The sequence below is a fragment of the Apiospora aurea genome, assembly GCF_038362705.1.
Source record: "Apiospora aurea strain CBS 24483 chromosome Unknown utg000001l_segment0_segment0, whole genome shotgun sequence".
Classification (NCBI taxonomy): domain Eukaryota; kingdom Fungi; phylum Ascomycota; class Sordariomycetes; order Amphisphaeriales; family Apiosporaceae; genus Apiospora; species Apiospora aurea.
The window spans coordinates 7,479,129-7,502,796 of record NW_027117388.1 but is presented as its reverse complement, the minus strand read 5'-3'; the positions used below and the strand labels follow the sequence as shown (position 1 = coordinate 7,502,796).

At 54.7% G+C, this 23,668-nt stretch overlaps 8 protein-coding genes across 8 annotated transcripts; 2 read left to right on the top strand and 6 right to left on the bottom strand.

Moving 5' to 3' along the window:
• Positions 1-1,640: 1,640 nt before the first annotated feature.
• Positions 1,641-3,353, top strand: PG986_002300 (uncharacterized protein; the record flags this gene model as incomplete). Its single annotated transcript, XM_066838522.1, has 7 exons — positions 1,641-2,132; positions 2,213-2,239; positions 2,295-2,372; positions 2,440-2,514; positions 2,566-2,724; positions 2,780-3,028; positions 3,087-3,353. 7 exons carry the CDS (start codon positions 1,641-1,643, stop codon positions 3,351-3,353), a joined length of 1,347 nt encoding a protein of 448 aa, XP_066707415.1.
• A 561-nt stretch (positions 3,354-3,914) lies between these two features.
• On the bottom strand, positions 3,915-5,409 carry PG986_002299 (uncharacterized protein; the record flags this gene model as incomplete). Its single annotated transcript, XM_066838521.1, has 8 exons — positions 3,915-4,024; positions 4,085-4,255; positions 4,358-4,727; positions 4,792-4,868; positions 4,943-4,998; positions 5,049-5,110; positions 5,166-5,239; positions 5,337-5,409. 8 exons carry the CDS (start codon positions 5,407-5,409, stop codon positions 3,915-3,917), a joined length of 993 nt encoding a protein of 330 aa, XP_066707414.1.
• A 1,516-nt stretch (positions 5,410-6,925) lies between these two features.
• On the bottom strand, positions 6,926-7,950 carry PG986_002298 (uncharacterized protein; the record flags this gene model as incomplete). The annotated part of the gene is made up of 2 exons (XM_066838520.1): positions 6,926-7,790; positions 7,865-7,950. 2 exons carry the CDS (start codon positions 7,948-7,950, stop codon positions 6,926-6,928), a joined length of 951 nt encoding a protein of 316 aa, XP_066707413.1.
• Positions 7,951-8,435: 485 nt separating this feature from the next.
• PG986_002297 (cytochrome P450) lies at positions 8,436-9,892 on the bottom strand (the record flags this gene model as incomplete). Its single annotated transcript, XM_066838519.1, has 5 exons — positions 8,436-8,716; positions 8,772-9,197; positions 9,256-9,504; positions 9,573-9,783; positions 9,833-9,892. 5 exons carry the CDS (start codon positions 9,890-9,892, stop codon positions 8,436-8,438), a joined length of 1,227 nt encoding a protein of 408 aa, XP_066707412.1.
• Positions 9,893-11,019: 1,127 nt separating this feature from the next.
• PG986_002296 (uncharacterized protein) lies at positions 11,020-12,019 on the bottom strand (the record flags this gene model as incomplete). The annotated part of the gene is made up of 2 exons (XM_066838518.1): positions 11,020-11,764; positions 11,949-12,019. The coding sequence occupies 2 exons, from the start codon at positions 12,017-12,019 to the stop codon at positions 11,020-11,022; spliced, it is 816 nt and encodes a 271-aa protein (XP_066707411.1).
• A 407-nt stretch (positions 12,020-12,426) lies between these two features.
• Positions 12,427-13,318, bottom strand: PG986_002295 (uncharacterized protein; the record flags this gene model as incomplete). The annotated part of the gene is made up of 3 exons (XM_066838517.1): positions 12,427-12,679; positions 12,779-13,139; positions 13,168-13,318. The coding sequence occupies 3 exons, from the start codon at positions 13,316-13,318 to the stop codon at positions 12,427-12,429; spliced, it is 765 nt and encodes a 254-aa protein (XP_066707410.1).
• A 3,958-nt stretch (positions 13,319-17,276) lies between these two features.
• Positions 17,277-18,919, top strand: PG986_002294 (uncharacterized protein; the record flags this gene model as incomplete). Its single annotated transcript, XM_066838516.1, has 2 exons — positions 17,277-17,488; positions 17,533-18,919. The coding sequence occupies 2 exons, from the start codon at positions 17,277-17,279 to the stop codon at positions 18,917-18,919; spliced, it is 1,599 nt and encodes a 532-aa protein (XP_066707409.1).
• A 344-nt stretch (positions 18,920-19,263) lies between these two features.
• On the bottom strand, positions 19,264-20,148 carry PG986_002293 (uncharacterized protein; the record flags this gene model as incomplete). Its single annotated transcript, XM_066838515.1, has 1 exon — positions 19,264-20,148. The coding sequence occupies one exon, from the start codon at positions 20,146-20,148 to the stop codon at positions 19,264-19,266; it is 885 nt and encodes a 294-aa protein (XP_066707408.1).
• Between the last annotated feature and the right edge of the window lie 3,520 nt (positions 20,149-23,668).

The window sequence follows — 23,668 nt, the reverse complement described above, 5'->3', positions numbered from 1 at the left end:
AGCATGTGGTGTCACCAGACGTACGACGGGTTGTGTCAGATAAGATTACCGATAACAGACGGTTGATTTAGGAAAAAAAAGATAGAAGTGTTCTGCTTCACAAAAGACAGAGCTCAAAATCTATAGTCTGGCGACGATCGGATGGCCAGGTATTGGCATGTTTGCAAGGTAATAAGAGGCGCAGATATAGTCGTGATGTGATGCTCACGAGACTGGCAGAATGGAGTGCTCAGGTGCGGGGGAGGATGCAAAGTTGCCAGAAGGGAGTCGGTGAGATGGCCTGAGGAAACCCAACCCTGTCGAGGGCCAGTGACGGGTGTCTCGGAGCAGGCTGTCTTGGATGGCGGTGTGCAAGTTGTGCACACTGACTGCATAGGTGAGAGAGAGTCTGTCAACCAAATCAAATCAAATGGGAGCCCTCTTCCTTGACCGTTACAACTAGGTGCGTACCTGGTTAGCAGCTCGGAGACTTTGGGCCGTCAGCACGATCTCACGGGAGCCAATCGGGGCTAGCGGGGGTGGGCCGATGGTGTGTCTCACTTGCCGGCGCCAGCAAGGAAAATGGGAAAATCAGGGGGAAAACCGCAATCAGAGCCGCTGTGAGTGGCTGGTGGTTGGAAGGATCGATAAGGAAAAGGCCAGGGCACTCGGACCCCATCTGTGTGTGAAATGGACGCGAATCCAACCCTCAGATTGAATTGATCAGATAAGTAATTACTCCGGATCGCTGCCGTAGGTCCATCGTAACCGACATGTCGACTGCTTCACTGACCAAGGCAGCCAGGCAGCGAGCGACCCGTAGCAGGTGCATGGCAGCAGGGAAACCCCAAACCCCAAACCCAAAACCCATTCAGCTGGGCAGCCAACCTGGCAGTAGATCAGATGGCAGCGTGTCGTCGCATGCACATCATCTAAGCTGGGTTTTCTGGGGAGTTTTGTCTGCAGCACTCGCAGTGGACCAATCGACGTTGCAGGCTGGGCCATGCGCGGGAGGGCTGGCGTTGGGACTCTGGCGACTTTTGGCGTGGGCAAGTATTGACGAGTCATTGACGTACTGACGTATGCAACAGCACGCATTCTTGGTACCGCGGCCAGTGGGTTATCGCCAGCAGCCAATCTTTCGGTGGGGACAATGGACGTGTTCTGGGCTTCCACTGGACTTCCACTGGACTTCCTAGACTTCTGGGCCGCCCCCTTTACTTCATGTTTTGTAGGTGTAGGTACATCTGACTGCAGGCTCCGAACTCGTACTCCTCCCTCCTCCCCTATCAGCCCGCCCGCGAAGCAAGCAATCCAAGCAAAAAATCCAAAATGGCAATCTCGCATCTGGGCGGGGCAACGCTCTTGGCTCCCTCCTTTGGATTCGGTTCTTTGCTTATCCCCCCGTCGGGCCCCCCAGCAAACCCAAGGTCTTGGGATGTATTTAGACAAGACTTTCCTGCCCCCTTTTGTCTTGTCACCACCTTGGCTTTCTCTTGTTCTGATCCGACCTGACTAGCCAATCCGCCAAGACGACGCCCCGGATCGCACGCAGCCCTATTATCGCGTCCGATTCTCTTCCCCAGATTGACAAACGGTTGCCGGCAGTGTTAAACCCTGGGCCCAGCACGTGACGTGACCTTCGGACCTTGCATCGCATAATGTCCGACGCGACAGGAGGTGTCCAGCCGGTGGGTCCGGCTGCAGCTGCCAGCACCAGCGACGCCAAAGTCGACGGTAGCACCACCGCCAACCACGCTGCTACAGCTGCTGCTATCACTGCCGCCAACGGCGACGTCCAGAAACAAGAACAGGAGTCGGCCGCCGCTCCGGTTTCCCCAAGTGCTTTGGAATTCGGCAATGGCCTCGCCGACCCGCTCGACATCGGCCGCCACCGCCGCGACGATGTCACCCTGAAGCAGCTGCAGATCGAGTACCCCAAGGCCAACAAGCGCGAGCTCCGCAAGTTCTACCGCAACCAGAACAAGCTCATCAACCACTACCTCGGCGTCGACGACGAGGAGCGCCTCCAGGTCGAGGAGGACGCGCGCCTCGGCCCCAAGATCAAGTTCGCCATCAACGCCTCGTTCACCGTCAACTTCTGCCTCTTTGTCATCCAACTCTACGCCGCTGTTTCTACGGGGTCGCTTTCGGTAGGCTCCACCATGATGCGAGGGACAGTTGCGCTTGCCGCGAGATGAAACTGCTTGCTAACTCGTGCGCGACGTGATAGCTGTTTGCCACGGCTGCTGATGCCTTTGTAAGTTTACACACCTAATTAGGTCAATCGATGCACGTTTGCTGACTAGCGATAGATGGATCTGGTCTCGTCCTGCGTCATGCTCATCACTTCTCGGATGGCCGCCCGCGCATCCATCTACGATTACCCGGTGGTAAGTAACGACAGGTTTGCCATGCCGTGTCTGGAGATCAGCCTTACTAATACTCATTCGTTTCCAGGGCCGCACGCGCATTGAGACCATGGGAATCATTATTTTCTGTGCATTGATGACTTGTGTTGCCATCGAGCTACTCGTAAGTCACCCCCCAACTTCGAGTTTCCTGTCCTTTGCTGACGAGTAGTAGATTGAATCCGGCCGCACGCTTGGCAATGGCCACACCGACTCCTCGGAGCAGCTGCATGTCGTGCCCATGGTCTGCGTCTGCGTCGCCATCGTCGCCAAGGCCACTCTCATGCTCTACTGCTTCGCCTACCGCAAGCATGCGTCGGTCCATGTCTTCTTCGTAAGTTGTTGATATTCCCAACTCTGGTCGGTTGGAATCTGACCGACACCTGCAGGTCGACCACCGCAACGATATTGCCGTCAACACCTTCGGTCTCATCATGGCCGTCGTCGGTGAGCGATTCGTTTGGTATCTGGATCCCATTGGCGCCATCCTGATTGCGCTGCTCATCCTGTTCTCCTGGGTCTCCAACGCGTTTGAGCAGGTCTGGCTCTTGGTTGGCAAGACGGCGCCGCCGGATTACATCTCGCGCCTGATCTACTTGACCATCACGTTCGACGACCGCATTCTCAAGGTTGATACTGTGAGTTTTGATTACGTTTTCCTAATGCAAGCCGAGGTCCCAGCTGACAGTTTCCTAGTGCCGCGCCTACCACGCTGGCCAGAACTTCTACGTCGAGGTCGACATCATCATGGACCGCTACACTCCCCTCGAGATCTCCCACGACGTCAGCCAGGCTCTGCAGAGGAAGCTCGAGGGCCTGTCGGACGTGGAGCGAGCCTTTGTCCACGTCGACTACGAGGACGACCACGACGTCAATGAGGAGCACAAGCCTCTCTACGAGAAGAGGGTGCCCCGCAGGACGGTCCGCAAACTGTGGGCGGACATGATTGGGCGCGGTGACTGAGCGGACCCCGGTCTAGTACTAACCCCGTGAGGTGGTACATCCCCCTATAAGACGGGTTCGCCGTTGGCTATGCGCACGGAAATGCCCCGCGCTGTGCCCGACCTAGCTGTAAAGCTTGGTGTTCGTCATGGTGCCGAATCTGGTCTCAACCAACTGTCGAGACCTAAAGTGTGTATTCCATTCGCAAGTCCCTCGTTTGAGACTTTTACCCCTCTTGGTCTTCACCTTTGCGGACGCGCGGGGTTTTGGACAGTTACTGCTGCCCGCGCGCCTATGCCGTTTGACATAGGACTGCTACTTCGGGTGGACGCAAGAGGGGTGCCATTCAGTAACTAGATTGGTAGTGCAAGCCAAGCAGGCGAATCCAAAGAACGAAGAATTCACGTTCATTGATGAGACGACCGATCACATGTCGGAAGTGAAATTAGATAACTTGAGATAATTGCCCATTCTGGCTTCTGTAATTGCCTGTACACGCAAGTAGTAAAATGTGGTGCTTGCTAACCATCATGATAAACGAAATAGTGACCCCTAACATCGAGTAAACAACATGTTGCGCATCTACTTGAAGTATTGCCCCTTGAAGCCGGGCACGATCTCCTCGCCGTCCTTGGCGTATTGGTGGTCCTTGGCTTTGGCTTGCTGCCATTTCTGTTTCCGCTGGGTGAATTCTGAGGAAAAGTCAGGGGTTAGCTCTCAATATGTCGGACGCAAAGGAAAGCAATACTGACCACCCATTGTGGGCACGGGGTGCCCGCCCGCTTCGAACTCGTTCTGGGTGAAGCCCGCGCGCTGGAGGACGGGGGAGTCGATGGTCTTGAGGACGACGTCGTTCTGGGGGCGGGAGAAGTAAAGGAGGCCGAGGCGGTCGACGTGGCGCTGGTCGGCGGGGGGAGGGCGACCTGCAGTGGGGGTCAGTTATTATTGTGGAAATCCTTTTGGTATTGGGGAAGATTGCGCAGATGTCATAGGTCCATAGGTAGGTAGAGATAGAAAGTGCTCACTCTGTGAATAGTCGACTTGATATACCCGCCCGTCAGGAAACTTAGCGCATCGCACGTGTTGACCGTCAAGCTCCCGTCCAGGGGCTTGGCCCACTTCCACTGGCCCGTCTCGTGCTCGCGGATCTGCAGCGCGGCGACGGGCTGGCGGAAGAGCAGGGTGATGGTCCCCAGATCGGTGTGCCCGCCGGACCAGAGGCCGTCGTCGAGCTTGGTGATCTCGGCGGAGGAGAACTTGCCGTACTTCATGTAGCGCAGGTGCGACTCGTCGTGCGCGTCCCAGCGGTGCAGCTTGGTGAAGAAGTCGGGGGGGCAGCTCGAGGGCGAGGGCGATGAGGTGGTTGAGGGGGTTGAGGACTTTTTCGTAGAGGGACTGGGGTACGATGTGTATTAGTATAAAAGTTCCTGAGGAGAGTTGGGTGAAGTGGTGTGTGTACCTCGGCAAAGGTTTCGATCTCGTCGATGTGCTCCTTCAGTAGGTCTGGCACGGGCTGGGTGATGTGGCCGTCGTTGGCTAAAAGCGAAATTGTCAGTTCTTCTGTCACTCCTACTATGGAGATACCGCGGCCCGGCGGGGATCCAACTCACTCGCCATATTCCACACCTCGACCTTATCCTTCAGCCCCCGCTCAGCGCCCGCCTTCCTGCCGGCCGGTACCCGTTGTACTCCCCATTATCCAGATCCGGGACATACTTGAGCTTCTCCTCGAGCGGCAGCTCGTAAAAGGCCTGGCCGAGGGCGAACTGCCGGTCGACCTTTTCTTGGGGAATACCGAAGTTGGTGACGTAAAAAGAAGCCTTTCGTGCGGACGGCCTCGATGAGCTGCTGGGCGAGCGCGGCGTTGCCTTCGTCGGTGCCGTAGGTGGAGAGGTCGATGTTGGCGACTGTGGGTTGGGTATTAAGTAAGTGTTAGCTGTTTTGCCCCGTACTGGCACGATGGGCTTTTCGCAATTTGCAAGGGGAAAGCGATTAGTGACGTACGGTCTGCCCAGTCGAGATCCTCTTTCGTCTCCGGGACGTGGGAGTATTGCGAGATTTGCGTGGCGTGCGGCATCTTGACGGTTGGTATTGCAACTGAGACTCGGTGTTGAAGAGGAAAGACTGGCCTAGGATGCAAACAAATCCGAATTTATAAATAAGATTCTAGTACTTCTTATCGTTCACCAAGCCGAGACCGATCTCCGGATGGCGCCGGCGGCGATGTCGTGATCGGGACCCCCGCACGCTGGCCCCCCCCGATTGCGATATTACTCCAACGGTTGCGTGATCCCACGGCATATGACACCATGGCCCCCTTTGCCCATTTGCACTTCACAACCCCCGGGTTCGCGTCTTTCTGAATCAATTCATCGATGTGTAATTGGAGGATTCTCAATTGAGCACCGATAAGATGTCGGGCTTTGATCCGACTTTTGCCCCTTTTGCGAATTGAGAGCCCGCTGTGTTCCCGACGGCGGCGCGTCACGCTTCAGAATTAGTAATGCAACCAACTCACATTGGACCCCTCATGCGACCAAATATTCTTGGTATGTTCTCTCTGCCTATGCCTCAATCTCCGCACTTGGGGATTCGGCAGTTCACGTTCGAGCGGGGGTGCATGGCCATACGCGCAGCCGATGCTTGTGTATTACCCTCACCCATACGACCTGGCAGTTGTATGATGGCTATTACTTTACCCTTTAATAACAACTGTACCTTTAAGATCTAGAGTGTCCTCATTGACGGCCGTAGCTGTCGCGACGGAGATCCTAGAGAGGCACCTTGCTGGCGACTCGTCTAGAATGATAGACCAGCGCTGTTGGGCTTCACGATGCAGGCACTGAGCCTTGGCATCATCGAAATCCCAAACTTCGAAGTCTCAGTACGGGTAAACATCACATCCGACGAGGGAGAGGCTGCCGCCGAGCTCCCAGTGCCGTTTGATGTTGCAATCTCCGGCGTTGCAGATAGCCATGGGGACATGTGACTTCGGCGCACCAACATCAGGTTTTGCCGCAAGGGCAAAATGGAAGGAGGAGCTTGGCGCGGGCGGTTCTCCCTGAACACATTCATCAGACCCATCTGCAATATCCTCGTGACAACTCGGCAGCAAGGTACCACCGCCACGTCGAGCTCGATACAGGGGACCGGCACGACAAGGTATGATTATGACCCTCGAGGGTCGCATAAGTCATGCTGAGAGCCGTGCCTCGATGAGCCAGGGTTCTCCTGTCGTGGGACGGGTGCGGTTGGAGGAGCGCGTCGGCTCTCTTGGGATCGCTGGATTTTGGCGCGAGGAGATCTAAGGTGAAGGGGTTGGGCTCTTTGGGTGATGGACGGGAATATTCAACTACCAAGCGAGACACCACTGACTGGGTGTGTTTATCATTAAGGTGAAGCTCGGAGAACTTGTCATTCCTTTCTCAACACTTCTCGGCTATAACCCTAGGCGCTGCTATCCCAAACCGTTATCTTACTCCTGTATCAACATATTACACTTCCGGCCTTTATCAGTCTTCATTGATCCATGGAAATGGATGGAGGAACATACCCTGCCCAGAAACCTCTCCACGAAGTGATGGACCCGACCTCTACATCTTCGCCTTCTTCGGCTTCAACAAAATCAAAGCCTCCTGTGAGACCGTCATGACCAAACGCCCACTCTTCAAGTCCCACATCCGCTGCGACGTCAACACCCACCCGTGGGCGCCCCACGTGGTATCCCGCTCCAGCACGACCCAGTCGTCGATCGGCGCCCCGGGCTCGTGGAACGACACGTTGTGCGTCAGGCTGGCGAGCAGCGCGACGTTCTGGAACCCGCGGGCCGTGGGCCGCGGGCTGGCCGCCAGCGCGGGCCCGACCGACATCTCGTCCGACGCGAAGCCGAACGCGGCCAGGTGCGCCCCCGCGGGGCCCGCCGCGGCCGAGAGGGGGTGCGGCGAGCGCACGAACCCCCGCAGCCGGAACTGCGACGGGTCCTCGGCCATCTCGAGGCCGAGCGGGCGCCAGTCCAGCGAACTGTCGTCGGCGCGGATCTGCGTGATCGAGCCGCCCCTGGCCACCATGCCGCTCTGCATCGCCTGCATGGCGTCCTTGTCCACGTCGTCCGGGCCCGACCCGCCCAGGTCCGGCATCGGGAGGCCGTAGGTCAGGACGTTGTTGCCGCTGCTGCTGCTGTCGCCGCCGCCGTAGTTCTGGAAAGAGAGCGTGGCGAGGTAGACCAGGGTCCCGCCCTGCTCCGCGCGCACGGTGCGGGTGGCGTACCGGCGGCCGTCGGCGGTGCGCTCGACGCGGTAGACCAGCTTGCCGCGGGCGGCGGTGGGGTGGAGGAAGGAGGACTGGCTCGAGGTGACGTGGTGGGAGGAGGCCGGGACCGTGGCGCTGGCGGCGGAGATGGACTGGGATACGAGGATGGAGCCGCGGAGGGAGCGGGCGCCGGCTTGGACGTCGAGGGGGCTTGGGCGGGTGATGTTAGTAGCTGTTGGTTCATTCAAGCGAGGGAAGAGACATGGGGGGGCGGCTGCACTGGCTTGGCGTTGGTGTAGACGTCGCGTCCCAGGTCGGGAGCGGGCGTCACTGCGACGACGGACTCGATGTATGCTGGTGTTTGCGCCATGTTGGTTTGGGTTTCCTGTAGATGAGGTGAATTGCAAGTAGGTAGCTACGGGACGGGGTAGGAAAGCCGTCGAGGGATACTCCGTGACAAAAAACGTAGCGGGGGTGAACCGACAGACGGCATCACACGATAAACAGCGATCAATGCAGGGATAAGTGGTTGTTGGTTCAAGGCCAGTTGATCTTTCCCTTGCTTGGAGTTGCAATCCACTCCTCTCAATGTAAGGGCGTGAAAGTCGCCCCGAAACCAGCGAGCCGGACTGTCGGTAACCTCGAGGGGGTGAGTGGAGCCGTACATTATGGCGATCAGTTGCGGTTGACTTCACCGGGGGACTTGTGCATTGCATAGCCAACACCAAAGATGTTCCCAAGTAGATAAAATAAACAGTGACCTTGCGGGGAGTCCTTGCGGGTCATGCGGATGCAATGCATTCTTGCTCATCGGTCTAGCATTGCTACTTGGCGAGAAATATCCCCGTGCGCAATCTACGCCTTCATCTCGATCTCCCTCCACAGTTCACCGCGGGGCTCGAATACGAGGTTGGGACCCAGATGAGTCGACCAGAAGCTGTCCCAGATCTGAAACTCGTCCACCCGCCCGCGGCCGTCAGTCCGTCCGGCCCTTCCCTCTCCGGATCTGCCCACGTCTCCGTCGGCAATTTTGAAATCGAAATACCAAAGCGTCTTGGCGATAACCAGGGAAGACTCCATATAGGCCACTGAGGAGTACTTGGTTAGCCTACTCCCAATAAGACAGCAGATATCCGCTGGGAATCGTCGGGGCAATGTAATATATCGGGGGGAGTGAACGAGGCGACTTACTAGACTTGCCAGCACAGCCGCGAGGGCCGGTCGAGAACGGGCAAAACGCCAAGTTCATCCGCTTCAGTGTCTCCGGATCTGACTCCAGCCAGTGTTCCGGTCGAAATAGGAACGGCTTGGGGAAGTACTCGGGCTCATGGTGAATGGCGTAGATGCTGACGCCGACCTGGGTGCCGGGCGGGATGACGTGCCCGTCCACCACGAACGGCTCCTCTCTGAACTCGTTGGCGTACGGCTCGCGCCAGAGCGTGCCGGCCACGGGCGGGGTCATGCGCAAGGCCTCGTCGATGCAGGCGCGGAGGTACCGGCAACCGTGAAGCTGGGGACCGCTGCGGATCTCGGAACCGTTTTGGAAAGCGGCCCGGGTCTCCTGGGCGAGTTTCCGGTAGGCTTCGGGATATCGGGACAGATAGAAGAATAGAGCGGCTATAGCAGTTGCTGTCGTGTCTCCCGCTTTTATCGACGTCAGTCAACGATATCGAACCAGTAACAACGAGCTCCACGGGGCGCGGCTGGCGCGACGCTACCAGCAGCTGGCGGAGGAATATGTCGATCTGCTCTACGAGGGTCGGCTCGAAAGCTCGCAGTGACTTGTCGCTAATGGCGTGGCCGATGAGCTTGCGCTTCTCCCTGTGGTGGCGCCTGTCGATGATATTGAAAAGACTGGGCTTGCCGGAGGCCACAGTGAGCCGGTACACATGAGACTTGGTAACCCGGTCGTTGTTGTAGATATCTTGGCAGATGGCATAAGCTCCGGAACAGTCGTGATGACGCACTTTATTTGTACGGGTTGTCACTTACCTCGCAGAGCCTCGATAGACTTGAAGACAAGCTTGTTGGGGCCCGCGCGGAGTACGGGGCCGTATTGCAGTAGATCGAGGTATGTTCTCAGATGAAGGCACCCGAACAGGGTGTATATACCAGCATAAGCATCTGGCAGTTTCGCGACAGCCGGGCCTGGGTATTTGCTGAGAGGGTGCAGGTAGAAACGATGTCCTATGAGAACAACGACCTGTTACAACGCATCAGTAGGAAGCAACTACGCAGTTGCAAGGACATACATAGACCAGAAAACGGCAACCGGCATATAACGCCAGAGAAACGACGTTGATGACATCCATGAGGAAGAAATATGCGACTAGCGACACAAGCAGTCTCGGTAAACGAACCTTTGCGGTGGAAAAGTGAGGTTCGAAACTCGGTAATAGATATAAATTACCCATGAGCAAGACGGATGTGGGGGTAACGCCAAGTCATGCAAGGGCGTTGTTGTTGTTGGTTATTGGTTTGCTTGCATTAGTGTGAGTGCCGATGTTACATATGACCACAGATCAGGTGCCTGGTAGGTAATCCCTACCACACGACCCTATCTTATGACTGGCAGCCTAACTGTTCAAAAGCGGTGCTTTTCCCACCACCAATGACATGACCAATTGTCGTGCATCAATCACAATGTTAAGGCGCAGTCACAGCGAAATGTGGCACCGTCACTTTCACTAGAAGCTGTCAGGGCCAACAGGAATGCGACCCCATTGGACACCGCAAGTGTATGTTGGTTGAGAGTGAACGTCATGTCTTGGAGTGGAAATCGAGGGATGGGCACTCCATGGGTCAGTACGATACGTAGGATTGGATAGCTTTGCCTGGTGCACATGTTATATTGGCAGGAGAACTGGTTTAGAGGTCTGAATTAATTGATGTTTCTGAGCCACTTCATACTCAACAGGATGGATGGTGAAGTGATGATTGTCTGCGCTAGACTATGTATTGAATACGTCGAATTACAGAGCAAAGTTGGATCAAGAACAGACCGCTCAACTTGTCTTGTCAGCTGTATGGGATGGTTCTTTTCAAAGAGCAACAGGTGGTGTTTTAGTGCTAAGTCTAGCACCAGGAACTAATGTAAAAAGGAGGGTAACCGTATGGTGAGACATATAGACCGAAGAAACTGGTGAGTAAGCAGGCAGCCCCTGTAAGTTTGGCTCAGGGCCATTACTGAGGCCGTGAGACATGTTCAGCAGTTATTCATCTCGATTTGATAGAACAATTCACTTCTTTCCATGCTGATAAGATTCAAGTGAAGTGCTGTTGCAGTCTCATTTCGGGCAGAAAACGACGACAGCCAGTATTCCACCATATGAGTATTAATAGATATATTATCCTAGCCTACTCAATAACCTGACCAAACCTACCTGAGTATCCCGTTTCCGTCATCCCCAACGCGTAAAGCTCAAGTAACCGATCCCATCTATTTCCGCACAAAGGCCCGAACCTTGTCCCACAGCGACGCGCTCTTGGCCCGGTCGCGCATCGTCTCGAGCTGCAGGTACAGCAGCGCATGAAACAGGGCCCACCACGCGTCCTCGGCCGCGGCGGCGTCGCGGACCCAGTGCACCAGCTGCGACTGCGACTGCGACTGCGACCCGCCCACGCCGGCGCCCGCGGGGTCCCGCTCCCGCACGACCGCGAGCACGCGCGCCACGAACCGGGCGTAGTGGTAGTTGACGTCCCAGCCGCCCAGCGACTTGAAGTCCGGGTACTCCGGCCGGGTCCACACATCATCGCCGGCATCGTCGTCGTACTCGGAGTCTTCACTGTCCGACGTCGGCGGCGCGGTGGGGAGCAGCATCTTGTACACCAGCCGCCACTGCGGCAGGGCCGCGTCCCAGCCCTCGGCGTCGAGGAACTTGCGCTCAAAGGCCTCGACCGCCTGCAGGAGGCCGGGGTGCTTGAACAGGCACGCGGCGCGCTGGTCGGCGAGCAGGTCGTCGCCGAGGCCGAACAGCGGCGCCAGCTCGGCCGCGGCCTTGTCGTGGTCGGGGAGGCGCTTCTTGGCGATCCGGCGGACCCTATCGGCCGCGTGGTCCGGCAGGGACTTGTCCGGTTGCAGGATGCTTCTTCGGTGCGAGGGGCGGCGGGCTTTGGAGGGTCCGTCGCGACCGGTCTTGGGGCTGGGGGTGGGGGCGGCGTACTGTCCGAACTTGCCATGGTGACTGTGTTGAAAGATATTGTTTCGGTAAGTTTAGACAGTGTGAGAGGTGTTTTCATTTCAGATGCTTTGGTGGTACGATACCCAAAGCTGGTGTTATGGTCGATCGGCCAGGGGCATTTATATACTCGCCATAACAAACCCTTGTACCTATTGCGGAAACAAAGTCATGGTATTGCCTTTCACACCTCTCTTTGTCTTCGACGGTGTCTAGAATCGTCCCCGGAACAATGTCCATTGTACTGAGGTCCCGAACCATATTGGTGTAGGCTTGCATCCCTTTGTTGAGATTGGTGCCTCTCTGTCCATACAGCCAAGAATACAACCCGCCCTACATTGTGGGTCGGTTCGTTTCGCCTGCCAGGGTGCACCCCGAGACTTCCGGCCAATCGAGCGAGAAACGACTGGATAGTTCTAAGCGGAGATAATTTTAGCATCTCTACGTTTTACCATCTACCAGAGCTATCCAACATATTAGTTAGAAAAAGAAAACCGAAGAGCGTATGCCATGACTGGCGTAAAAAGGGGACTCCATTGGTAACTATAGACAAAAACAAGATAGTTGATATGGTCTCAATATATACAAATTCTCGAGACACTAAATGAGAACTTTTGCCCCTTGGATTGAGCCAAGAGTGGTATCCTGGAGTGTGCATGACATGGCCCTTAGTTGCGGCCGCGGGCACTACCCCCATTGCCCTTGCCAAAGCCAGCCTTAGCACCGCCGGCACCGCCAGCACCAGCCCTAGCACCACCATTACCGGCACCAGGCCTGGCACCACCATTACCGGCACCGCCTCCGGCGCCAGCCGACTTGCTACCGGTCGTGGACGCGAAGGTCTTGGCCTGGGCGTTGACGCCGGCGGCCTGGAACGCGGACGCCGTCAGCTTGGTGATACTGGGCAAGATGTTTGCGTTTCTATCAAACAAAGATCGGTTAGCGGCGAGTGCCGACAAAGACCAAGCTACACAGCCGTAGAAGGCGTCGAGGAAAAAAAAAGAAGAAAAAAAGGTTTACCTGGCCGTCTCCATGGTCTTGACCTGCTGCTCCGTGTTGGCCTGCGAGGGGTTGTTCTGGATGGACTTGAGGCCGTCGAGCACGGTCGGGGTGAACTTGACGATGAGGCCGTTGGCCTGGGTGTTCTTGCCGGCGGCGAAGAGGACGGAGCGCTGGTTGTCCTCGTCCGTCTCGGCGTCGAAGCCGGACTTGGCCAGCTTGCTCCGCTGCGCCGGGTTGGTCGTCGTGATGAGCGTGTTGAGCGAGTTGGAGACGATAGAGACGTCCCCGGCGAAGTTGTCGGCGGCCTTTTGCACGGCCGCGGCGCTGGGCGCGCCCCCCGGCTCCTCCCGCTCCGCCAGCTCCGCCTCTGTTGCCGCCTCTGTTGCCACCGGCACCAGCACCCGCACCGGCACCGGCACCATTGCCACCCGCACCGCCGCGGAATCCGCCTCGGTTCTGGCGTGCTTCGAGGTTGCTGTTGCCCGAGAGGTCCACGGGCGCGGCGAGGGATCCGACCACCTGCAGGGCCAGGACGAGGGAAACAAGTAGACGAGTCATCTTGGGTAACACGGATGAGCGATGTCGAGAAGCCGAAAGGGAAGCTAGTCCAGGGTTTCAGAAACTAGAATTAATGAAAGAAGTGAATAGGAAAAAAAAAAGATCCCGAGCTCCAGGCTGGGTAGAATGTAGTTGGGAAAAGATCGGACAGCGGGAAGGGAAGAGAAATGAACGGGAGCGTGAAGATCTGATTTTGGAAAGGCGGGTGAAGAAGGTGGGACGATGGGATGGTTTTTATCCCGTCGTCCCAGACCTGTGGGCAGGTGTTGCTATTACTGGACGAAAGACAGCGCAGATGGTCTGATTTCGCTGCTGTCCAGATACGCTCACTGTCTGTCTGCCTGTCCGTTCTTTCGAGAGAGGGTCGATCTTCCGAACGGACGTGCGGACCCGTTCACGCTGTTGTGTCCAGGGTAGCTACGTGCATGCTATGCTGTTGGCGCTTCCCAATCAATGCTGGCAGGACATGCATCATCTCATCCCATCCCATCCCATCCCATCCCATCCCCCAAGAGCCAGGCAGCCCAGCCAGGGCGGGCAACTCGTGTCGAACTTGAAACCATCCAATCGTATCTCATAGGGAGCAGCAGCCTTGCGGCCTTGCGTGGTGATGAAACGGGGCTATTCCTTCCCCACCCACCAACAGTTGAAACCGCTAACGCCAAGAGCGCCCTGGCCCTGATCCTGTGCAGGGATGGCGATGGTTTCGCCCAGCCCCGATGCGATTCGCCCAAGTCTGGGCCGATCGACTCGCCAAGGGGGGTGCCAATGGTGCTAAGCTCTCTGGGCAGGACGGCAGCACCGCAACTTACCAGGTCACTGTCATCACCCACCGAAGGTTTCAGCCGCACGTGCTGCAGCGACGTCATCATTGGCCTGCCTCGGGCCGCACCTTGTTGGCAGACGCCAGAAAAGTCTCTCGAGGGTTGCATGGCGATTACGAAAGACGCCTTCTGCCAATTGAATTGAAGATGCGCACTTTTGCCGGTCTGTTCATGACTGACTTGCGCAGGGAAAACGGTCCTGAGACAGCCCCCAGGGCCCGATGGTTCGATGCGACGAGGGGGCATGCCTGATTCTCTGCTGGAGTTGCGACGAGCGCACTGCCGATCGTTGCCCTCGAGCGCACCTGTCAGTTCACGCAGCTACCAACACTGCCCGACGCTCCCCCAAACAGAAAATGCGACATCACTAGGGAACCCTTTGCTGCGCAGAACCCTTCTCCGCGGGCCATTCGGATTCCGGGGGGGGTGGGGGGGGGGTGCCAAGAGTACGCAGCTCCGAGAAGCGAGGGGCTGGCTGGGGCTGGGGCCTGGAAGGGGCCTGGAAGGGGCCGCAACACCAAAAGGATCGACGCCGCGTTCCAGCTTGGCATCACTGCGTTTTGAGAAAACAATTCCCAATCCACCGGTTCAGCCGCCCCTCAAGCACACACAATTAGAAACCAAGAGTCGGGTCGGTCGGTGCTCAGTAAATACACGCAGTCTTCCATGCAAATTTCGTTTTTTTCTTCTTCTCCTTCTTCTTCAGCAGCAGACTCTGCGACCTCGTGCTCAGACTAAACGCCATCCGCAGATCAGACAATCCCTTGGCAGGCCGGCAGGCCTGCAATCTTGATTGACTTAACCCTGGTTTCGCCTCATTGTGACTTCTTTCTTAGTCATTCCTGCACTCGGATGCAGGCAGCTCCGTGCGCCTTTTACGGCGACCACATCGTATACTCCGGCGCTTTCTCTCGGACATGGCTGTTGCCTTCACCACGATTAATCGTCTTCCCCGTGAAACCTCTTGATGGCTGTAAAGGACTAGCCGACGCTGAGTCCCTTCCGTTCCGACGCGCCATGCCAAAGAGGCGGGTCTACCCGGGACAGCAGAAGCTTTGTCAAGAAAGGATACGACAACGGCGAAGGGCCCTTGCAGCAAAAAGGCTTTATTTGGCGTGTCGTTTACGGGAGCTCACTTGTCGGCAAAACTGCACGCAACTCATAATAGCAACGGCGTCGGGACGCCGCGTCGCGGGCATCTGTATAGTGAGAGTGATCAGGGCCCTGCCGACTTGGCATCGGCGCTGCAGGCGATTGGCTACGGCAGAATGTCCCCGCCAGATTACCCGACACGCCGTACGTAGATTCTCCCCCGGAGACATTCGCGGATGTAGTCGAAAGGGTGATGGTGTGAAACTATCCTAGGCCCCTGGGTCCGGGGTTTTAGTTTCACTAGTCATATCTGACAGATGATCAAGTACGCATCCTAGCGCTGGTCAGGCGGGTCCCTGGGTTCCTTCCGGTGGACTGCTTGGTTCTCTACTAACCCGTTAACCAGGTAAGTCGAGGCTCAGGTCGAGAGGACGGGGTGGCATCCCGAATTAGTTGCAAGATGTAACGTTTCTGTTCTCGGCCATAGTGGACCAGGAGCTGAGAGACACACTGGGAACAACCGTGCGCCTGGCCTGGATATGCTGATATATAAGCAAGGACAGCTGGGATAGTGTTATCAAAGACTGCCGCCAACTTCAAGTACGCTTAGCTCGACTCGGCAGGACTGCTTACTAACGTACGTCTACCATGTGAATATCTAGTTCACAAGTGACGAAAAATGATTACCAGGGCAATGCGGAATGGAGTACGATTTTGGGTTTCTTGAGTCCCACTTTCGCTGAAATTCCTTACAAAAATTACTCGAAGTTGATCATTTACTTTTCAGCCGCACAATCTAGCACAGCGGAACAAAAATTCGAACTCGATATCTGGTATTAGTCATGGCAAGCCCTTACCGATGCCAAGTATCCTCCGGAATTGCTAGCTTGGGTGAGGTATGATAACCACTCTGGATTCGGGGTACCGTCGCCGATGCGTCTCGAGTGGGCAACAGCTACATTGCCAGGCCGGGAAGCGAATTGAACTTGCTTGCACATGTCTGGCATCAACTCACGACGGCGAGATTTCCCTAGACCAGAAAGACGAGAGGAGACTGGACATTGTCAATGGTAGGTGACCGGAATCATCCAGCCCCTTATTACTCCGTTGTGGTCTCCAGCATCTGCGCACGGAACGCAAATATGCTCCCAATGCTCATGAACCAGAAAACAGAAGGTTCGACGAGTTTCAAACCCTTCCATTTTCCATCGTTGCATTGGGTTGCGTAAATTCGAGCACGTAAGGATATTCCGCTGTATGATCTGCAGAGCAGAATAGTACCGAGAGACAGATGTCACCCCATCCGACGCTGAGTAAGAAAAAGGGGGGAACACATTTTCTCGTCAATACCAGACAGTGTTCATCCCAACAATATGGTAGTGTTTTTTTTTTTTTTTTTTTTTTTTTTTTTACCCTCTTGGTCTCTTCCTCACGCGCATCTCCTCGGAAGTTGCCAGGCCTAGGACGAAATGAGACCCCACGGGACTCTCCACGAAACGGCTGAAGGGGGCTCTAGGGGCCCCCTGCATAATGCAACCTTACCCTCGTCAGATATTGTCGAATGCAAACTTCAGCTTTTCGTCTGGACACGACAAGCCGACCCTCTGATTACATCTCAGATCTATCGCACAGATAACGCAGACACCAAAGACCTGTGATTACCAAACAGTGGCCGAGTCTCTGGTCCATGACGGTCGCCACTCGGTGAGGCACAATCAAGTCATGAACACAGAACTTATGACTAGTTTGGTGATGCTACGAGTCGCAGATTGACAGAATTGCAGCCGGCATGAGCCATAAACCTGGCCTCGGCTAATGACAGGTCGCTGCCAAGTCCGGCAAAATGAACTCTATTGAGCGGCCGCGACCAAGAAAACATTACCAAGCCATGTCACCGCTTCATGCAAGCAACGATTCAGGGGCAACATCATGCTCACACTTAAGACTGGCGGTGCAAAGCCGAATTGCCAAAACGTGTTTCCCTTCTTCAACATTCTGGTCTCTAATCCGACCCGATTGGAAGAGTCGCCCACCTCCTCACGATGCTGCAGTCTCGCCATCTCGTCCTATCCCTCGCCGCCGGCCTAGCCGCCGCCGTCGACCCCCTCGTGGACCTCAAATACACCAAAGTGCAAGGCGCGGCCCTCGCCAACGGCGCGACGCAATGGCTCGGTGTGCGCTACGCCGCCGCCCCCGTCGGCGCCCTGCGCTTCGCGGCGCCCATTGACCCGCCCGCCGACCCCCGGGCACCGTGGTCGACGCCGCGACCGGGTTCCGCCCCATCTGCCTCCCGCGCAGCGCGTCCGACTTCACCATGAAGCCGAACAAGCGCTTCACTGTGGCCGAGGACTGCCTGTTCCTCAGCATCTTCGCGCCCAGCAACGCCACCGCCACCACCACGAAGCGGCCGGTCATGTACTTCATCCAGGGCGGCGGCTTCCAGTCCAACTCGAACGCCAACTTCAACGGCAGCGACCTCGCCGCCTTCGGCAACATCGTCGTCGTGCAGATCAACTACCGCGTCGGGCCCTTCGGGTTCGCGCAAAGTAAAGAGGTGCAGGCCGGCGGCAGCCTGAACAACGGGCTCAAAGACATGGTCCAGGGACTCCAGTGGGTAAAGAGGAACATCGCGCAGTTCGGCGGCGACCCGGAGCAGGTCGTGGCGGCGGGCGACTCGGCGGGCGCGACGGGCGTCGCGTTGCTGCTCGCGGCGTTCGCGGACGAGGACCCGGGCCTCTTCCGCGGCGCCATCATGGAGTCCCCCTCGGTCGCGACGCTGCGCACGCACGCGCAGGGGCAGGAGCAGTACGACTGCCTCGCCAACGCGACGGGCTGCCTCGGCGCCGCCGACTCGCTGGCCTGCCTGCGCGGCCTGGACGCGGCGGCGCTGCTGACGGAGCAGTGCCAGTTCAACCCGCACCTGGACGGCGACCTCGTCAAAACGCCGATGCTCGACGCGTTCGCCAAGGGGAAATTCCTCCGGGTCCCGACCATCGCCGGCGCCTGCGGCGACGAGGGCACCAAGAGCGTGCCGATGGACACCGACACCGTGACCGCGGCGCGCGGCTACGTCCAGGACCAGGCGTCGGGGGCGCTGAGCAACTCGTCCCTTGATCTAATCGAGCAGGCGTACCTCGACCCGCCGCAGCCCGTCTTCGCCGGGGCCGGCCGGCTGTGGCGCCAGCTCGCCAACGCGCACGGCGACTTCCGCTCGACGTGCATCACAGCGGCCCTCGTCGACGGACTGGCGGCGGGGGGCGTCGACAAGACGTATAGCTACCGCTACGCGGTGCGGGACCCGGAGCAGGACGCGCTCGGGTTCGGGGCGTACCACACCGTCGAGCTGAACGGCGTCTTCGGGCCCAACAACACGGACGGGGCGCCACCGAAAAGCTACCGCGCGGGCGAGAGCAACGCGGGCATCGTGCCCGTCACCATGGCGTACTGGGCCAGCTTCGTCCAGGCGCTGGACCCCAACGCGATGCGCGCGCAGGGGACGCCCGAGTGGAGGCCGTGGACCGTCGCGGGCCGGGCGCGGCTGCGGTTCGAGACCGCGGCCATGGGGATGGAGGCGATGAATGATACGCAGCGGGCCAACTGCGACATGTTTGGGCCGATGCTGCCGGCGATGGAGACGCCGTTGAAAAAGCCGGGGTCGGTGGTGTTGACGCGGAAACTAGACTGAGGAAGATCAAGGAAGAAAGAGGAAGAAGTTTAACGAATGGAGTTATGAATCCTTATCTAATTAGATGGCCATGGCTCTGCCATTTGAAAGCAGGAAAGCAATGCCCTAGTCGGCTATTACAGTCACTCAGTTAGGTAGGCCAAAACTCCCGGCGTCATCACGAGCTTAGAAGAAATCACGCAGAGTAAGACTATGATTAAAACTTTGTAGAAAAAAAGGGCCGTGTACCATGCATTCAGACCCGAGCTATCAGCTGTCCAAATCACAAACCTTCCTGACTTACCCCGTGTTGCTGGCCACTCTAACAAAGCCGCGAATGGTGACGAAAGAGAAAGAAAGGGCTCCTACGCATCACATTTCTCCCAGAACAAAGTACGACGCAGATTCCCCCAGGGTGCGTATGCCCGCAGATTCGACACACTTGGCAGAGTAGGCAGAGTAGGCAGAGTAGGCAGAGTAGGCAGAGTAGGCAGAGTAGGCAGAGTAGGCAGAGTAGGCAGAGTAGGCAGAGTAGGCAGAGTAGGCAGAGTAGGCAGAGTAGGCATACTAGGCAGGCTCGGCAGACCCGGCAGACCCGGCAGACCCGGCAGACTCGGCAGACTCGGCAAGGGGTTCGTGGGCGCATACGACTGCAGGCCCACGCCCGGCGCCACGGCGGCGCGCATGCTCTCCGAAGCCTTGTCCGGGTTCTCGGCAATGTACGCACGCTGCCACTCGGTGTGCTTCCAGTACAGCAGCTCCCACAGCACGTGGGCGGCGCACCAGTGCACGCCCGTGGCCCAGGCGGCCAGCTTCTGCGTCTTCTCGTCCAGCATGCGGCGGCGCTGCATGCGGAGGACGAAGGCCGCGACATGGGCCTTGTGGTCCCACTGGTCCTTGCGGATCGTGTTCTTGTCCGTGTCGCCGTCGCGGACGCCCAGGAAATCTACCAGGACCTCGTGGTCCAACAGGAAATTGAGGAACGCCTCGACCTCGTGGAAGGGCGGGAAGGCCGAGGCTTGGTTCGCGTCCGTCGCGGCCAGGAAGTCGTAGCGGTACTCCTCGAACGCGGCGTCGATCTCCGGGTGCTCGACCATGTAGGTCAGCGCGCGGTGGACCTCGGCCCGGTCCGGCAGGCTTGGGTCGATGCCCGCGGCCCAGGTCTTGCCGTAGGCGCGGTCGAAGGCGCCGGGGCGGTTCCAGCCGAAGTCGGTCTGCTTGGCGAAGAGGTGGTGGATGACGTTGGCCATTTTGGTTGTATATCTGAAAGTGGAAATCTGGGAAAGTTGGTGTTGCTGTTGCTGGATGATTTATTCTGGTGACTGCTCGGGCCCGGAATGTAATTTTATAACCGAGACGCAGGGCAACGCATCTGCATTGTTCTGTCTGATAACAATGGGAGAAGAGACATTAAAGGGTAACAAAACACATTGTCCGCCAATAAAGACTAAGCAATGGTAAGTCGATGCACCCCCTACGCTCACACCCCCTAACGGACATAGGCAAAAACACCATCCCTAATTAACACCACCTTTTTTCTATAATTATATATAAGTCAGATACATTATAAAGGACTTAAAAGGAAGCAGGAAAGGGAAAAGATCGATAACTCGGTCGAACCATCGAATAATCGAAAACAAACTTTATTATTTAAATTTACGAGGTCGAATTGACCTAGCCGAACCTTTATCGAGGGGACGCAGCCAAGGCGCTACGGTATAAATGATCCGATAAATAATCCGATGGTTATTAACACCGGTCGCGCCGGACTCGCGTAGAGCCAGTACTACCCGCGAAGCAACGTTACGGCGTATAACTAAAAACTTTAAACGCCTTAAACGCGTCTTAATAGCGAAAATAGCTCGAAAAGAGGTATCGAAAAAGGATTAAAGCATTTAGAGAAACTAATCGCTAATTTAATAGCCCCCAGTAGTGGGCGTAAAGAGATTTTTTTAAATAATTAGGGAACTTCGTACCGAAGCGATCGAATTACGATCGTACCTCGACGATAACGATAACGCGCTAATAACCCGCGGGGAATTGCGAAAAATAATCGGAAAAGCTATCGTTTAAATTACGTAGGATTTTAAAACTATATAAACTAAGTTCTAGGTTTAAGTTATATTTACGCCGCATAGCAGCGATCCTATTACTTAGTAACCGAAAATTATCGTTTTAACCCGCCGAAACCGCGAAGTAGTAATTAAAAACGTAGATTAATTTAACGATATTTAAAAAAGAAAGCTAATAAATATTGTACAAAGCGTTAATACAGTAATCGGGTATAGCGAGGCTATCGCAGCGAAGAAATTACTTAGCGGCGATATCGTTTTTATTTTTAAAAACGAAGCGAAAAAACATATAGAGAATAATAGATAAATTTTAAACGCTTTCGGGACTAACGCGTAACTTATTTACAAAAAACTCGCAGTTATCGCGAAAAGGGTCTTAACGAAAAAACTGCAGGATACCTATAATAAAGCCGCGTTATTACATAGTTTATTCGTAAATAAATATAATCTGAGAGAGATCTCGAAATATAAGCGTAGCTTGCCGAAGAATCCCGAAGCACGCTACGCTTCCCTTATTCTATATACGAGCTCCGTCTAAACTGCGAAGGATTTATGCGACAACGGCTTAATATAGAATTCCGAGATTTTCGACTACGAACTATATAACGCCAGCCTCCGCATTTAATAGTGCTACCGCTATTACGGCTACGGCTACGTAACTAAATATTATCGGAAATAGTAGCGATGTGGCTACTACTCTATAACAGCATACCCTAAGGGAGATTAAAAGTGCCCCCAGAGAGGACTACGAGGCAGGAAACGTTGTATTAATTACGGCAGGGAACATACGGCGTAGGATCGCGGCTACCCCGTAGCGATCCAATAAAGAAAACGCGTAAAAAAAGCTTATATTTACCGGCCTCGCCAATTCGAAGTCCGTAATATCGGCGACAGCTCGACAGGAACAAAGCGTCTATCACTACCGACAACGCTCTCTACCAGCGATAGAGAAGGGTATATAGTAGTTTCGCGGAAAAGAGGCCGCCCGCGATTCGATTCGATAGCGAGCAGCTAAGGTAGAGAGATACGCTCGCAAAGCCGGCGCGGTATCGTCGCTCCCCTACTAACGCAGGACATTATTATAGTTTTATAATTATAAGTTTACAAATAATATACTGGAACGTTGTAATATTAAAAGTAATAACGATACTTATTTTAATTAATTAAAAGGAATACGATATATTAGTACTATAAAAAATATAAACGAACCCCCGTACGTAAACCGCGTACTGCCTAAAGATAGCTAAGTATTAAATAATTTACGGCGAGGGCCGAGCGGCTATCTATATATATAAACGTTTCGATATCGCTAAGCTAAAAATTAAAGCAAGCCCCGATTAAGTTACCGTTATAATACCGAGGGGAAAAAGTAGCCGTTTTATTATATAGTTTATATATTCGCTAATTTAAAAAACTTTTCGATAGCGAAGCCTTTTAAGCGACCTCGATACGACCTCGTACCCCGGGCGATACTTACTCGTCGAAAACTTTAACACACACCATCCGCTCTAGAACATACATAGCAGGAAATCGTACGGAGCAGATAACCTTCTTACTTTTACGAACCAATAAAACCTAAAGCTAACCACGCTATATAAAGAAATTACGAAATAACGCCACGGATAAAAAAATTCTACGCTAAACTTAGCTTAGGTAATACGAGGAACGATAATTTTATATAAAAGAGACTCTGGCTTAAAAGGTTTTAACCATAGGGTATAGGTCGTTCGCGTCGAACTAGAAGCCAACTCGCTACGAGGTAATAAAACGAAAATAGAGGGATAGAACTAAACGATATTAAATAAAGGGCTAGCACGGACGAAAACCGGAGTACGTTTAACCGATATCGCCGAGCTAATAAGCCCGGAAGAGCTAGATTAAATTATCGATAACTTTATAAGCGACCTACGAAAAATTATCGATATAATAGCCCTAAAAAAAACCCCTTATATTAATAAAGGTATACCCTAATGGTTACCGGAGGTTTAAAAAGCGTAGACTATAATAAAATAACGATACCGAGCTTATTTCGCGGTATTTTCGTAATATACTTAAAATTAATACACTAAATCGAAAACGGACTTAGAGAGAATCGTTTAAATAGCAAAAACGAAAAGTTAGCGTTACGTAGTCGCCGCTATTTCCCACGATTTTAAAACACTTTGGTCGCTCGAATAATAAGCCCGATTACGGAGTTGAACGCTATTATAAATAGCGGGAATCTTAAAATTACGACGTAGCGAAAGAACTATTAACGAGGCGCGAAGCTATAACGAAAAAGCTACGCTTTTTTCGAAAAGGTTTTTCCTTAACCTAAAAACCGACTTTACGGATTTAAATACCGTACCGAATTACGCCCCTAGCTTTACCCTTATCGAAGCAGAAGTAACGGCTAAAAAAATAAAAGATATTATTAAGTAAACGGAACCCTGGAAAGCTCTAAGGGAAAACCTTTTACCTCCTGGTTTCCTTAAAGCGTATAGGGAACCCCTTTTCCGAACGTTAACCGGCTTGGCGACAGCGAGCTTTCGGCTTACCTACTTCCCTAAACGTTTCCGTACGGCAAAGGTTATCGTAATCCCAAAGCCAAATAAAACAGCAACCGAAAAACAGACACCTAGTAAATAAAGACTTATTTTATTACTTAATACAGTCGAGAAAATAATAGAGACAGCTATAAACCGGCGAATTACCGGAA